Below are 15,938 nucleotides of genomic sequence, written 5' to 3' on the forward strand. Positions count from 1 at the left end.
GGCTAAAAGGCTTTCAGAAAAGTTTTGGAGGCAGTCAGCCTCATGCTGTATTTGCTAAGGAAAGTAATTTTTCTGTTGTTATATTCTGTTAGTCTTCTTTTCTTCCCTATTCCTCCCAGTACTCTCAGTATCATCCTGCATTTCTCTTGTGTGGAAGACAGTCATCTCTTTGCTCAACTACATGATACCTGTGTAAATCAAATCAAATATTCCTGCTAGGGTTAAGAGCTCTCTTTTCGTGACTGCCTCCAAAGGGAAAAAAACAGGGGAGTCAGACATCCAAATTTATATCCTCTATACAATAATACAATGTCAGGTTAGTTTTTGTCTATGTTTTTTCCCCTCTTCTTGATTGCAACATAAAATGACTTCATCATGATCACAAATTCATAAAACTATTTACAGGAGTTTGCTATGATTCCCTGAGGTGAAGTTTCAAGTTTTGAGGGAGGACAGTCTTCTATTTATCAAGCTGAATATTATTGCTCCACTTCCAAGAACTACAGATTTCTATCTATTCCTTCTATTCAAGTTATGCTTTTAATCAAAGATGTTCATGACAGTGGATCCAAAGGAGTGGAATGATTTGTACTTCGTTTCCCCACTATTTTATACATGCTATGTCTGCTGATTTGCAGATACACATATTGCTGTCACCGTATAACACTTTCACAAACTGTATTTAGACTGTTTCTGTTCCTCCTATACCATCCACTAAGCCTCGCCACACTTCCCAGCCATGCTGTCATTTATGTTCTTTCATCATTCAGTCAATCAATATATAAAAACCTGAAACGAAGTGGAGTTATACCATGTGAGAATTTATCTAGTGCCTGCAGGATACTAAGCCCAAGCAGCAGAGAATCCCTTGACGTACTGATATCATTAATAATGTTTAAGACTTAGTCACAGCTGTAGTGGTTAAATACAAAGAAATAGATGCTGTCTGGTAGCAATGCTTCATATCATTATATAAGTTAACACAGATATTGACAAATTCAGGCATTTAAAAGCAAATACAAGTTTTCTAATTGCCCTTCCTTATTGACTGAGCAACTGCATTAACAAATTGCTTTTCAGACCTTAGCAGGCAGAACTTGACTGCAAATAAAAAGGATTTAGCACAATGAAATCCAGCTCCTTAAAACATCCTACATCATCTGGAAGTTCCATGTGACAAATTCCAAAAAAAACAGAGCTCCAGCCACATACTTCATTATAGGCCAAGGACTAGGACATTTTTAAGAGAAAGTGTTAAACGATAGTTTCAAGCTTTCTGTTGCTTAATCTGTTCTCCCCAGAGATACACTATTATTTTGTTTCCATAGTAGAACTGATGTTTTTCACATCAGAAAAAATCCTGAAGCATAAGAAAAAAAGATCTGATATGACAAGCATTGCAAACACAGTTAACAAGCTACTTTAATTATCCTCCTAAGATTTTCCCATTTGTACTCTGATCATCATCTTCTTCACAAACTTAATTATGCCTCATTTGTTCATTCTGCACTAATCTCAGTGAGTATTCCAGGTGGAAAAGAGGAGTTTGTTTGTAACTGAAACCTCAAGTAATTGTTATATATTGTTATTTTATTATTTTGCTATAGAACATTTTGTTTATTTTAATAGAAATGATACAAACTTATCTTTGGGCAATATGAATATTAAGTAGGAAGCCAGGGCATTTCCACATCTGAAAAGCAAAACTGGCTGTCTACCTTGCACGAACAACCATCAATCCAAAGATCATCACTAGACAGATGATTGAAGAAAATCATGCTGTTATCATCTGCATTTTAAAGATTAGTATTAATAAATTCTGATTCCTCAGCAGAGAGAACCTTTCCACAAACTTGACCTTTGAGAAAGTCAGAAAGAAGAACAGCTGGGAATAAATGTGCTTTGTGAGTCAAATACTGAGATACATACCCAGTTCCTACTTAGAATTTATGCACTTCCAACACTTTTAAAGTCAATAGGAATTACTGCATTATGACTGAGTAGAGACCGAGTAAAGACCCCAGTGTACCATAATTTAAGGCCTGATGAGTTGTTTCCTCTAAGTTTGGATAAGTCCTAGATTTGCTCACCTACCATAACTGAACTTCATTTCATTTAGGTTGCTTTTTGAGATACATTAAATTAATTTTATTTAAGTAATCTACACACGACTGCTGCCCCATACTCACAAGCATTTTGAGCACAATGCCAAGCTTTAAAATCTAGTACTGTATAGAAGTAGCTGTTCTTCTTTACACATAACTTCACTGACCTTCAAAACTGAGATATACTAATTACACAAAATGTTAAGCTTAAAAAGCATCAAATACTAAAAAAAAGATAGAGATACAAGATAATCAGCATTTGAATATATTCCATGCCTTACCTGAACCAAATTCCATCCCTTTAGAGATTCAGCAATGATAGAAGTAACCGTTGCACATACGCCACCAAAAACCATCAGATGATTAGGTCCATATTTTATTGCATCATAGAAGGCTTTGAGTCCTTTTGCATTGTCACACTGGAAAAACAAAAAGAGGCAATATTCAACGTCACAAATAACATAATCAACTAAGAAATAAACTACTGGGCAGGAAGAAAATTCAGGGGTTGCACTGATGTAAAAATTGTACAATATATAACATCTTAAGATCCAAACATGAAAAATTAGAGCACTCTTTCCTGGACCCCTAATATGCTGCAGTACAAGAACAGGAAAACGCCTCCTTACATCGTTCAAAACCCCTTATGTCTTCCTTCCAAGCCAAAGCTGCAACGTCTGAATTTTGATACCACCATTTGACAAAGAATAAAAAAGCCCCAACAAAAGATGGTTAACTGAAACCTTTTCTACATTCAGAGCTACCATTTCCCAAAGCAAAATTTAGAATGTAACACCAGATGTCAGCAGGACTGCCATAGCTGGAGGAAAGTTTGACACTACTCATGGTCTCTGTAAAGAAAGTTCTGTCTCTAACGAAGACTCCCAAGTAACCTCTCCTTAAAGTCCAACCTCAATATTCTGTGCAAAAATGTATAGCAGAGAGACTGTTATTTAGAAAGACAACACAAAGTCTTTAAAAATATCAAAAGAATATTCTTTTAAAGTGTTAAGAATTAATTGGTCTGCTCGCATAGCTCACCTTGCTTTGAGCAGAAGACTGGACTAAATCACCCTCTGAGGTCTCCTGACTTATACTGGGCTTCTCTGATAATTAATTAGTTTGATCATTATTTCAGGTGTAAAGAATTTTACCATAAACTGAGACCAGGACTGAAAACTAGGAAACAAAGGGTGATGCTAGTCAGTAATGCAAAAGATATGAATATCAGTCCTTGAATAGAGTAGTATCAATCATTTGTAATGACATATGTAGTCATGGCTTAATTCCTGAGCCTGCAGCAGAGTGTTAATAAAATATATACCTGAAGTTAAGAATTTGATTCTGAACTGTACTGGAAGTCAGGACTGCCAACAGGCTATAATGGTAGCTACTACTGCCCCAGTAGCAGCCACTTCTTTATCTCTCTTTTTGAAACAAAATTTTCTGCCCTCTTTTGCCTCCTCTACAAAGTCTTTTTCAAATATAGTCTTTATAAGAATACTCATACACCAGCCTCCAATATTTCATTATGACAATTCAATAAAACAGTTCATTTACTATCAGCATCCAAGTAGTAATTGTACTGCATTCTGTTGAGAGAATAAAGATTTGGACCAAGAAGTTTGCAAGCTTATATTAATCTTCTTACTGAATTAACATGCTAAAAGAAAAATTATTCTATTTGCATTCTATCTGCAAGAATAGAATTATTGCTCCCACTTACTCAAATGGATACAGATTTTTACTGCATAGACTTTTTAAAATTGCATAATATAACACAACATTTTCCTTCTTACTACAGGAAAAGAAAACCAAACAACATTCCGTATGGCAGATGAGCCCTTGTCAGTTTGATGGATTGGTGGCAAGCTAACATTGTGGAGGAATTAAGATTCTGATTACTGGAACAAGCAGCATCCTCCAGCCTTACTCCTCCACCCCCTAGTTAAAGATCAGTTTATTCCAAGCACAACTAGAAGGCTCAGCTGCTTCTTTACTTTTATAAGCAGCCAAGGACTCTAGAGCTTTCAGTATCTGAACTTAACTTAAATTTAGCCAAGTCTTTGCCCTCATCCACTTCACCATTTCAAGCTGCAGCAACAGAGATCGTTGAATTGGTTTTCCTACCAACTGAAAACCAGATAATACAATTTTTTTTTGCGTTATATCACGTTTTCAAAATATCACTGAAAGTTTAAGAAGAATACAAGTCATATATGAAATAAGGAGGATGTTGATAGTAAAATAGCAGTCAGAAGCTGTAACCCATGAAGTGCTACATACATAAAAAGTTATGGAGAAATGAAACTCTATATTCTAAATTATAAAGACCTATGGTCTGCTATCTGAAGTAAAATTCATACTAAAATTCACCCTTACATTAAAAAACACTGATGCATATTTTATCTATTTTTTTGCCTACAAATTGTTTCTCACTGCAGTAAAATAACCTCATGCAGTTAAGGATCCCAGCAGGTCGATTTGCTGGTAGGTCCAGAATTGCTATTATGATAAGACGTTTTCTTTCTTATTTATTTGATCTTTTCATGTTTATAAAGATACTTGCATAAAAACAACACTTTTTCAATCACACAGCTATGTCTTGGGAATGTATGCTGAAAGCTTTATTCGCCTCTCCCAAAGTGAAAGGTTCACACTGCTGAGATATATTACTGATCAATCCAAAGTACGTACAATAACTTGTGGGCTTCCCTTCAACGTGATTCAGTTAAAAGCCTACCACGTTTTCATCTTCATACTTTCTTCCTGACTAGTCTCAGCTCTCTCTCTTTTAGGCCACCACAAATAATTACAGGACAGTCTGCTCCTTGAACAGAACTGCCAAAATAGTCCAAAGTATGTCTCAGAGAGAAAGCAAAAGAACTTAACACTGTGGCTGGCCATAACTGGACAGAAACAAAAGGAAAAATGAGAAAGATGGGAGAAAACAGACTTTCACATTTGTTTAATGTCACATTTCACAACATACACTGTGTATAATATTCTTCCCTGCAAGCAACAGAACAGTCTGTCACAAGCATTAAAAAATAAACATTAGATAAAAATAATAGCTCTACCAAGCCAGACAGACAAGCAGTTAGAAAAGGTTTATTCCTGCCTCTAGTCTGAGGAACGTATCCTTAGCGAGCTACTGAAGCCATTTTTACAACTTGACTTTTTCAGAGATTCCGGAAGGCCACAATTGCTGCTCATGATCTTCTATTGCTAAACCCTACATAACCCTAAAAGCGGGCAACCTTGTTGAAAGACAAGAAGACAAGACAATTTCCACCACTGAAATTCCCACCATATAATAACCAAATGAGTTCTTGAATTGTTGTCGCCAAGTGACTACAATTAGGTCCTGCAGCAACGCTAGGCATCAATCTAATTACAGTACAACAAAAGACTGCCTAAGAACCAATATCAACATTAAAAAGTAGAGGCTAGAAAGTCCCCCCCACATGTGGATGACAAGAAGCTGACTGGCTTATTAATTGGAGCATGACTAACAGCAATGAAGGAGAAAGAACCTCTCATAAAAAGTCACAAACTTAAATGATGAAAAATATCACCCGAAGGCGCCAACACTGCTTTTGCTAGATAGTTTTGCGCTTTCACCTAAGTTGTCATCAACATCTCTATTTTGCTGAGCTGAACTGCAGCCAGTTCGCTTTTGACTCACATATAAATACAGACAGCCATGCTGTGCTGTTGATCTTGACTGCACATTGAAACACTGAGGATGGTTGCAATACCTTTCATTGGAGAAATGTAGTTTTACCATAACTGTGATTTCAAATACATGTGATTTGTTACGTGCTACAATTTTCTTCAGAGGAAGGGGGCTGAGAACTGCTCACCCCAAGCACTATTAATTGCTGTGCTTAGTCTCAGCCAAAAGTCAGTAATAAGCCACATATAAACAGCAAACATATTAATGAAATAATTAAATTAAATGTATCTCTTAACACATTGACTTGATACAGATTATATGGACAATTCACAGGGAGAAATACCAGCAAATCACCAAGCAAAGGTCTGTGAAGAGTCCTGCCTCTCACTGCGACAAAGACTGATTAATACCACAGGTGGCACCTGACAAAGGCATAGTTTCTATTTCCAAGGAAACAGAACCACTTGTTTTAATTAAGAAAAATAGCCGGATGAAGTGCTGCATAGGAGAGGAGTCAAATGAGTCTGGGGATTGAAGTGTTAACCATCCTGAACCCTCTTCAGAGCAGAGGCTGGCAAATAAAAACTATCATCCTCCACGAGAAAGGGATCTGAATGCACAGGGAGGAAGTGCTGCCTGAAGCATAAGGGGTGCTCAAGGACAAGAAACCTTTCTGGAGAGAACAGCGCAGCAGCCGAATACATAAGCGAGACCTTCTCCAAAGGCCCTCTGCAGCTGCGAGGGAGGTTGTCCCATGTGAAGGACACACGTCACTGAAGTCAGGAGAAGCAGCAGAACTGACTCGTGAGGGTTGCTGCCTGCCGGGAAGGCTGTCTGGCAGGCGGCGAGAGAGGTATCGGGGTGTGCACTCCAACCCTCAGGGCCATAAGCGTGACACAGTGCAAATCCTTAGTGTACAGAATGGAAATTCGCACGGGTCTGATACGTAAAGCTTTGCTGACTCCTATAACATTGACAGGTTTGAATAATTACAGGACTAACAGAAGACCAGATACTTGTAATTTAACTGATCTCGTTAGATTCGCATAGCAATGAGAACTATTGTGAACTGATGCACTGGTCAGATGCATGGTTATATTTAGACTGCTAGCTTGGATAGCTATGCCCAGCTGTTTCTCACTTAGCTATATTCCGGCACAACTCTATTTGTCTGCGTAAAAGTAAACCTGAGGAACAATTTTGGTATCTATTGAGCTACTGACTACCGAGGTTAGAGATCCTTCATGATAAGAGGGAATAACCAACAGCTGTCATCTGCGTAATGAAATATCAATTTTTTTCAAGGGATATGAGAGCTTTCAGCAGCACTCTGCACTGAATATCATCAGAAAGAGAAGCAAGTACTCATAAATATATGATGAGACTTCCTTGAAGAGAAAGAACAGAGGTACAAAGCCTTATTCCTATCCTCTGCAAAACCTTACTCGGGAACTAACTCCACATTAGACTATCAGCATGAAAGGAGCTAAGAGATGAGGAACACCAAAATGATTTTTGTCTGATTTTCATTCACTTCTTTAAAGTCATCAAACAATACAGACAATTCAGTGAAGAACATATGGACAACTGTTCTGAGCTACAACAAAAGTCAATCAGGTTAAAATCCAGTGCCTGGGTTTATGGGCAGGGCATGCTTCGCCTGAGGTATCCTGTTTGTTTTCAGGTATCTGCAGCTTACGTACTTTCAGAGCCAGAAATTCTATTTTTGCATTCAATCACTGTAGCTGGATTTTTCCTTCCATGAGTTTGTACAACTGCTCTTGGAACCACTACTTTGACAATCACAACATCCGGTGACAATGTAATTATCCAGTGAAAGAAAAAGCACTTCCTTTCATTTGTTCTAAACTTCTTCACACCGTGCAAAGTAGGCGTGAAACGTCTTGCCAGGGGATGTTATGAAGTTAAAAATTCACAAATACATGAAAAGGAATTGGGCTAGTTCATAGATCAAAAAACAATCCCAAACTTCTTAATAGAGAGACAGAGATTTTCTCAGGAACCTCCTGAATCACGGATCATCGTTGGCTAGGACAGTGTTGTGGGGAAGCAGGATTAAATGCTTGCCCTGTCCTACAGATCCTCTGTTCCAGGACAATGCTGAGTACTTGCACCAAGTTGTGGTCTGAACCACTGTAGCCATTCCTGCGTTCTATAATTGAAAAACAAGAACAAAAGCAACCCCCTCCAACAACTATGTCAAACTTCTACGCAAAACTGAAGTTAATTCATCACAAACTGTGAGCTTTTCTGTATATGATTTCTCTATCATCTTTTAACTACTAGCAGTCAGATTTCATTTTGGTTTAGAAGGAATGGACACAGCAGAACAGAATTTAAACTCTTCAGTGAAATATTTCCCAGTAAATTAAACCCTCTCACCTTGACACCTCTTGACACACTTTGAGATTTTTACCTAGCAACTTCTTTATCTGGTCTTGCCTGCTGTACAGGGAATAGTTCACAGAGTGCTACCACTAAGGTACTGGTGCTTGGCATCCCATTTAACAGCTTATATTCTGCCTCAGGTGCCACCTGCCTCTTAAGTCACTGCCTTCACAGCACGGGTGACCACTCACTCTCCTGTCACCTCATTCCCTATGAGACTGTCTAAACACCTTGTGAAGGCTCAGCTTCTTGCTCAATGTCATTTTCTTTTTCTTGGTTCACTATTTGAGAACTGAGTCCACCCAGCAAGATAAACAAAAATTTCCTATCTCTCCTTATAAGAGAAGTATATATATCTTCTCCATCTTTTTTCCATTTATCCTTTTTTTTTTTCATTTATATGACTTATATTTTCTGTCTTGTCACTATTTCTTTGAGTATATAACATTTACACTGGAGGACTCCAATTTAAGAACTGCAATATGAAATGGACTTGGGGTGTAGCAAGTAGATAAATCCTGTGTAATCAAAATTGACTCTGCCTAAGTTTCCATCACGATTAAATATGCAGTAATAGCAGAGGTCAAATTAACTTCCTCTTTTCACAGTAAACTTTCATTCAGCTTGGAAGTTGAATTCTTTCCTCAGAGAAAGTTGAAGCCTTTCCTTGATCTGTAACTGTTACACAGAGAGAAGTTCAGAAGAACGTCAAGAAATATTTTGCATATTTGTGATATGAAGATCACTCCCTTTCATGATTCTGTATTGGGTTTATGTGGCAGGGTTTGGGTAGCAGGGGGGCTGCAGGGGTGGCTTCTGTGAGAAGACACCAGGAGCTGCCCCCATGTCCAGCAGAGCCAGTTCCAGCCAGCACCAAAACAGACCCGCCACTGCCCAAAGCTGAGCCCATCAGTGACACTGGTGGAACCTCTGTGATAACACATTTAAGAAAGAGTAAAAAACACTGCAGAGCAGCTGTGAGAGAGGAATGAGAAAAATGTGAGAGAAACAACTCTGCAGACACCAAGGTCAGTGAAGAAGGAAGGGAGGAGGTGCTCCAGGCACTGGAGCAGAGATTCCCCTGCACCCCCTGGTGAAGACCATGGTGAGGCAGGTTGTCCCCCTGCAGCCTATGGAGCAGATATCTACCTGCAGCCTGAGGAGGACCCCAAACCTGAGTAATTTTAGATAGGGTACACTGTATCCTTTTTTTTCTGGCTCTTCCACTGATGAAATGCCGAAGTTGTTCTAGGGCTGTACAGTGATGAAATTCATAATTCAGGTAACACTGCCAGGACTTCTGTAAGTTGGTGAACATGAATTCAAAACATCAACATTAACATCTCATTCTGGATTGCTAATGGAAAGCTAACATACGGGCCTTAGAGAGTTCCCATTGTGCAATTTGAGCAATTATACCATGGGATCTAAGTTATTGAGTTCCCCTGTATTATTCTGCAGCTGGACCCATTATTTAACCAGAATCAAATTGGTGTTGATTCAAATATTCCTGGGCCAGAGGGTTTTTATAACATCCACACTACAGTTGCTCATCCACAACATACAGTCCATTTTATTTAACTCATTCACTTCTGCATCAATCCAATAATACTACACAAGACAGTTTTACAGATGTTTTCTAATTACCAGCATTAATTAAAACGGATGAATATTCACACACACAATGCCATCTTGAATTAGAAATTTTTCTAAATATCCTTAAAGCTGCATATGGACATTCACATTCACAGTTTTATAGCATAAATGTGTAAAAAGCAAAACTAAGTCTTAGTAGTGCACTATTTTCTCTGACATCCCAGTGCTCAAACACTTATCAGATATTTTGGTACATTCAATACTAATAAGGAGACCAATGCCTTCCTCACTTCTGCTTCTTCCTCCCTACATAATCTATACTGCTCTATTGCTATTATATTTTATGGAAGTAAGTGGGATTATGAAAAAGCATAAAAGTCCAGAGGAATTGTAGAGGAAAAATAATACATTCAAAGATGTTTAGAAAACAAATAACAAGTTCTGTTGTTAAGAATTAGCTGGCTTAGTTTTCTCCAGCTTTTCCAATTTTTACCAAAGAAGTTCAACATTACAATGATTTCTAACAAAACAAAGAATTAATTTTGATTATTCAACAAATGAGGAAAATATCAGTGTTCTTTATTTGCATCAAAAGGCTTTTTAAAATTCCCCTAGGAAATCAGTTGTGGTTTTGCATTTAAGTAAACTCAAAAGGTGCTAATTGTTTCAGACACTTGAGCCCCAAGATCATTATCACTTAAATTTATTGATGCAAACTACTTACTATTTTGTTGCCTCTCATTCTGAGAGAAAGACATGCTGCAGTAGATTTACAAGGCATTTACCAGTTGCAGTTCAAGTACAAAACAAAGAGCTAAGGGAGATAATTTTGGCAGGCTCAACACACAGTCACTAATACCAATTGTTCAATTTTGTACTTGCTTCATCTTTCTTTTTCTCCCCTTCATTCATTACCATTTGTTATTACACTATCATAAGTAGCCTATGTTTTCATAGATCATACCAGATCTAGTCACACTCTGTTGGAATGTTTCGGTTAGATTTCCTTTCATTCCATTGCTTGTGCTTTTTAGAATATAGAGAAGAAGTCCCAAAAGTGAAAAAGTGTGTGTGATCACACTTGAATATGACATTTGGTTTTCTTTTCCAGATGTAGAGTATGAGCACTGCAAAAGATATGACTTTCACCATAAACAATCGAAAAAAATAAATCAAAACAATAGACAAGTACTTCATTCTACATTTAGTAAAATAAATTTTCTGAAACTGCCTTTAAAAACTTGAGATTTACCAATGTTCTCCTTTTCTTATGTCTACTATTGACTATGTACTTGCTTTTAATAGAAGGATTGTTTTTTCCCCAGGTGTTCTGGTTTTGGCTGGGATAGAGTTAATTTTCTTCATAGTAGCTAGTATGGGGCTGTGTTTTGGATTTCTGCTGAAAACAGCGTTGATAACAGAGGGATGTTTTCGTTACTGCTGAGCAGTGCTTACACAGAGTCAAGGCCTTTTCTGCTTCTCACCCCACCCCACCAGCGAGGAGGCTGGGGGTGCACAAGAAGCTGGGAGGGGACACAGCTGGGACAGCTGACCCCAACTGGCCAAAGGGATATTCCATACCATATGGCGTCATGCTCAGCATACAGAGCTGGGGGAAGGAGAAGGAAGGGGGGGACATTAGGAGTGATGGCGTTTGTCTTCCCAAGTAACCGTTACGCGTGATGGAGCCCTGTTTTCCTGGAGATGGCTGAACACCTGCCTGCCGATGGGAAGTAGCAAATTAATTGCTTGGTTTACTTTGCTTGTATGTGTAGCTTTTGCTTTCCCTATTAAACTGTTCTTATCTCAACCCACAAGTTTTCTCACTTTTACTCTTCCGATTCTCTCCCTCATCCCACCAGGGAAGAGTGAGCAAGCGGCTGTGTGGTGCTTAGTTGCCGGCTGGGGTTAAACCATGACACCAGGTCATTTTGGGAGAAGGAGAAAGCACCTAATGCAGGCAAGGGTCACAATCTTTGAACTGTTGACTTGCTTCTTCTCAGTACACTGAAAACTGTTGTGTACTGAAAATAGAGAAAATCCTTTTAACTGCAGCTCTGCTCTTTGCAGCAAATAAAAGGTGGAACTGAAGTAAGAGAAGAGAATATAGAAGGAGAAAATCCAAATTTATAAATAACAATCAGGGAGCTCTTGTGGATGAAAGAAAATGGAAGTGTACTAGCGCAAAACATTTGAAGTAACAGTAACAGCAATATGGCAGGCATCCCACTGTTGAGTAATAAACTGCAATTAAAACTGGGATAGGAGTGCAAAGATATTTTGAAAAATCACTTGGCCCTCAGCAATCAGCAAGAATCAGTTGTGGGGGAAGTGTGCTATATGAATTCTTTCTTTCCCATGACCTACTCACTCCTGAAAAAGACTCTAGTTTTATAAGGGTTTAAAAAAAAAAAAAAGGAAATTTTTCTTGATACTTTTCTGACATGAAATTAAAATAAGACATTATTCTGAGTATGTAGAAAAAGAGCTCTTCAGTAGCTTTCTGGTTAAGAGTGTCATGTTGAAATAAAGTCTCCCATATGTGCCTCGGTCATATGGCAACTGGGCCTGTCTCTTTGTGCGCACAACCGCAGAAGTTTCTAAATAAACATTCACTGGCGATGACAAGAGGCACAGATGACTCCAAGACCCTTCAGAATTGTTCCTATAGCTTCTGAAAGTCGCTTACCTGGGAAATGTAAGAAGATCTCTTAGGCTATCAGAGGGATGTCTGCGGCGTTCTTGAGAATATATTTGAATTTTAATAAAAGGTCAGAAAGCATCTAGTATTTTTGGAAAATAAGATTAAACTTTTTTCCTTCAGAAGATGATGTTCTTCATGAAGAATGCTAACTGGTACAAGTAGCTCCCAGCATGGTTTTTTCTGAAGCAATATTGTTTAAATTTTTTTTTTTATTATTATTATTTTCATTCCCCAACAAGAATTTTGGAAACACAGACACAGGTCAGAAGAACAATACAACTGGCAAAGTCAGAGTTTAAAAAGGGCTTAATGAATTAAGAATAGCAAAAATAAATTTCTTGACCCAAAGGTCAAGAAAATCTGGTGTAATATTCTTCAACAAATATCTATGATTTTTAATTAAAATCTTTCTGTGATGTAAAACAGTTGAACTTTGTCTATAGTGAATAAAACTCTGCTAAGCTAATTTATTTAAGAAGGAATAATGTGTGATCATTTGGATAAGCTACCATTTAAGTTAGCCCATAAAAGCCAAATGAACTTCATGGTATGTTTTAATTTGACTTAAATTAACATAGCACCAGACTACAATAATTCACCATTCTATAGAAGTCTCAGGCTGGAAATGGATAGAGTGAATCTCAGCACGGGTAAACATCATACTTTTTTTTTTTTCCTTTAATGCCTAGCAAAAGAGACAGTTCGGAGAGAATACAATTTTATTTTAACCACTACCCAGATGGCATGACATTCAGTACATGAGTAGGCACAGTGCTTCACAGTCAGCAGGTACCAAAACCCTCAAAATCCAAGTATCCGTTAGGACCCTTGCTCCCTTTTCCGAAAGACTAGAGTACATTTTTCCTCCCCCAGGCTGAAAACCAAATTTTGAATGGTGACTTGGGCTTGCCTTAATTATGCCTCAGAATGGATTTCTCCAGTAGGTGGAATAAGAAATCCTTGGCTTCATCAAGGGCAAGTCCTGCCTGACCAAACTAGTGGCCTTCTATGAAGGAGTGACTACATGGGAAGGGCTACCAGTGTCGTCTATCTGGACCTTTGTAAGGCCTTTGACATGGTCCCCCACAACATCCTTCTCTCTAAATTGGTGAGATATGGATTTAATGGGTAGACTGTCCGGTGGATGAGGAATTGGTTGGATGGTCACATCCAGAAGGTGGTGGTCAACAGCTCAATGTCCAGATGGAGATCGGTGACAAGTGATGTCTCGCAGCGGTCTGTATTGGGACCAGTACTGTTTAATACCTTCATCAATGACATAGACAGTGGGATTGAGTGCACCCTCAGCAAGTTTGCAGACAACACCAAGCTGAGTGGTGTGGTTAACACATCTGAGGGACGGGATGCCATCCAGAGGGACCTGGGCAAGCTCGAGGAGTGGGCCCATGTGAACCTCGTGAAGTTCAACAAGGCCAAGTGCAGGGTCCTGCACCTGGGTCGGGGCAACCCCCGGTGTCAATACAGGCTGGGGGATGAAGGGATTGAGAGCAGCCCTGCTGAGAAGGACTTGAGGGTACTGGTGGATGAAAAGCTGGACATGAGCCAGCAATGTGCGCTCGCAGCCCAGAAGGCCAACTGTGTCCTCGGCTGCATCAAAAGAAGCATGGCCAGCAGGTTGAGGGAGGTAATTCTGCCCCTCTACTCTGCTCTGGTGAGACCCCACCTGGAGTACTGCGTCCAGCTCTGGAGCCCTCAGCACAAGAAAGACACGGACCTGTTGAGCTGGTCCAGAAGAGGGCCATGAAAATGATCAGGGGGATGGAACGCCTCTTCTATGAAGAAAGGCTGAGAGAGTTGGGGTTATTCAGCCTGGAGAAGAGAAGGTTTTGGGGAGACCTTATTGCAGCCTTTCAGTGCTTAAAAGGGGCTTATAAGAAAGATGGGGACAAACTTTTTAGCAGGGCCTGTTGTGACAGGACAAGGGGGAATGGTTTTAAACTAAAAGAGGGTAGATTTAGACTAGATATATGGAAGAAATTTTTTACAATGAGGGTGGTGAAACACTAGAACAGGTTGCCCAGAGAGGTGGTAGATGCCCCATCCCTGGGAACATACAAGATCAGGTTAGATGGGGCTCTGAGAAACCTGATCTAGTTGAAGATGTCCCTGCCCATGGCAGGGGCGTTGGACTAGATGACCTTTAAAGGTCTCTTCCAACCCAAACACTTCTATGATTCGCTGATTGTAAGACTGCTGTAGCCATTGCAGGCAAAAAGCTTCTCCTGATCCCATGGGCCACCATATTTCATGCAGTGCAAATTGTCACAATAAACTCTGTTATTCACAGGAGAACTACACAGTCCAAACAACTTAAAATTTCTGGGAATGTTTTGAGAAAGAGAGACTTCTTAAATTTAAAAATAAAAAATGCAGCAAATTGATCTGCAGCATCTGAGAGATGGAATGTGCTCCTGATTCAAACTCACTGTGACAAATGGCATCACCATGCGTGACATCATTGTGCCACAATGGTGCACTATCCATTTCCCACACACACAAGCACTTCCTGAGTGCAGAATGGGGCAGGAAGGCAGATAGTTACAGAGAGACTCCTAAGGAAGACTGGCAGACTAACACAAACCTGAGGTGTCATGGGCCTAGCTGCAACAAGGAGCAGACTCAAAGTTGAGCCTCAGAGGCGAAGGAAAGAAAAGGAGCAGCCCTTGAATTAAAGGGATATATTGGAATGGAAATATGTTTAAAAAGGATTCAAACTTCATGAACTCTATGGGCAGGGTTATCACAGATATTTCTTCAAACCTTTTATTTAGTAACTTGCCCAACTTAATTTGAGTTTTCCCTATTTAAAGGCTCACCTTAATCTAGTTGGGTTTTATATTCCGGGAAACTAATTAGTAGACATTAGGAACCACTTCAAAACCATGGAATGGTGGATCTGTCTGACTCATGGTCCTGTCACATTCACACATGGACACTAAATTTCTCTGGCTTTAAAGCTATGCAAGCAAGGTATTGCCTCCATGCTGCAAATTGCACCCTGGTTAATAAAGAGCTGTTACTTTGCAAGATAAAGACAGGCTAGCAGACTGCCAAATAAATCCTCAACACTCGCATTCAACAGCATAGTATGGGATTTTTGCAAGCAGAATGACCAATACTCTTCCCCCTTGGAGCACCAACAGAGAATCTTAATTAAGATTGCCAAGAGCAGGGCATTACTCACCTTGGTGTATCAACCCTTGGGGGTTCCCTCCTTATGCTCCAGAAAAAATAGGCCATGTGGAACAAAAGTGAAATAGAGCTGGGCTGTATGCAGGTGAAGTGACCACAGAGTGCATGGATCAAACCTGCAGTCAGCCCCAGACCAAGCTCCTAGATGTTTAAAAGCAAATACATTCAGTGCAAGTCTGGAAACTGCAAACAATCCATACTAGACCTGCTAGCTTGTCCATCTCAGCCTAAT

At 39.3% G+C, this 15,938-nt stretch overlaps 1 protein-coding gene across 1 annotated transcript in view; it reads right to left on the reverse strand.

The window, feature by feature from the left end:
* Nucleotides 1-15,938, reverse strand: part of GABBR2 (gamma-aminobutyric acid type B receptor subunit 2) — a 487,639-nt gene that overhangs the window by 376,782 nt on the left and 94,919 nt on the right. Inside the window, exon 2 of the mRNA XM_075142314.1 lies at nt 2,387-2,524. Within this exon, the coding sequence (XP_074998415.1) occupies nt 2,387-2,524 (138 nt within the window). The remainder of the gene's footprint in view (nt 1-2,386; nt 2,525-15,938) is intronic.

Source organism: Calonectris borealis, chromosome 2, assembly GCF_964195595.1.
Source record: "Calonectris borealis chromosome 2, bCalBor7.hap1.2, whole genome shotgun sequence".
Classification (NCBI taxonomy): Eukaryota; Metazoa; Chordata; class Aves; order Procellariiformes; family Procellariidae; genus Calonectris; species Calonectris borealis.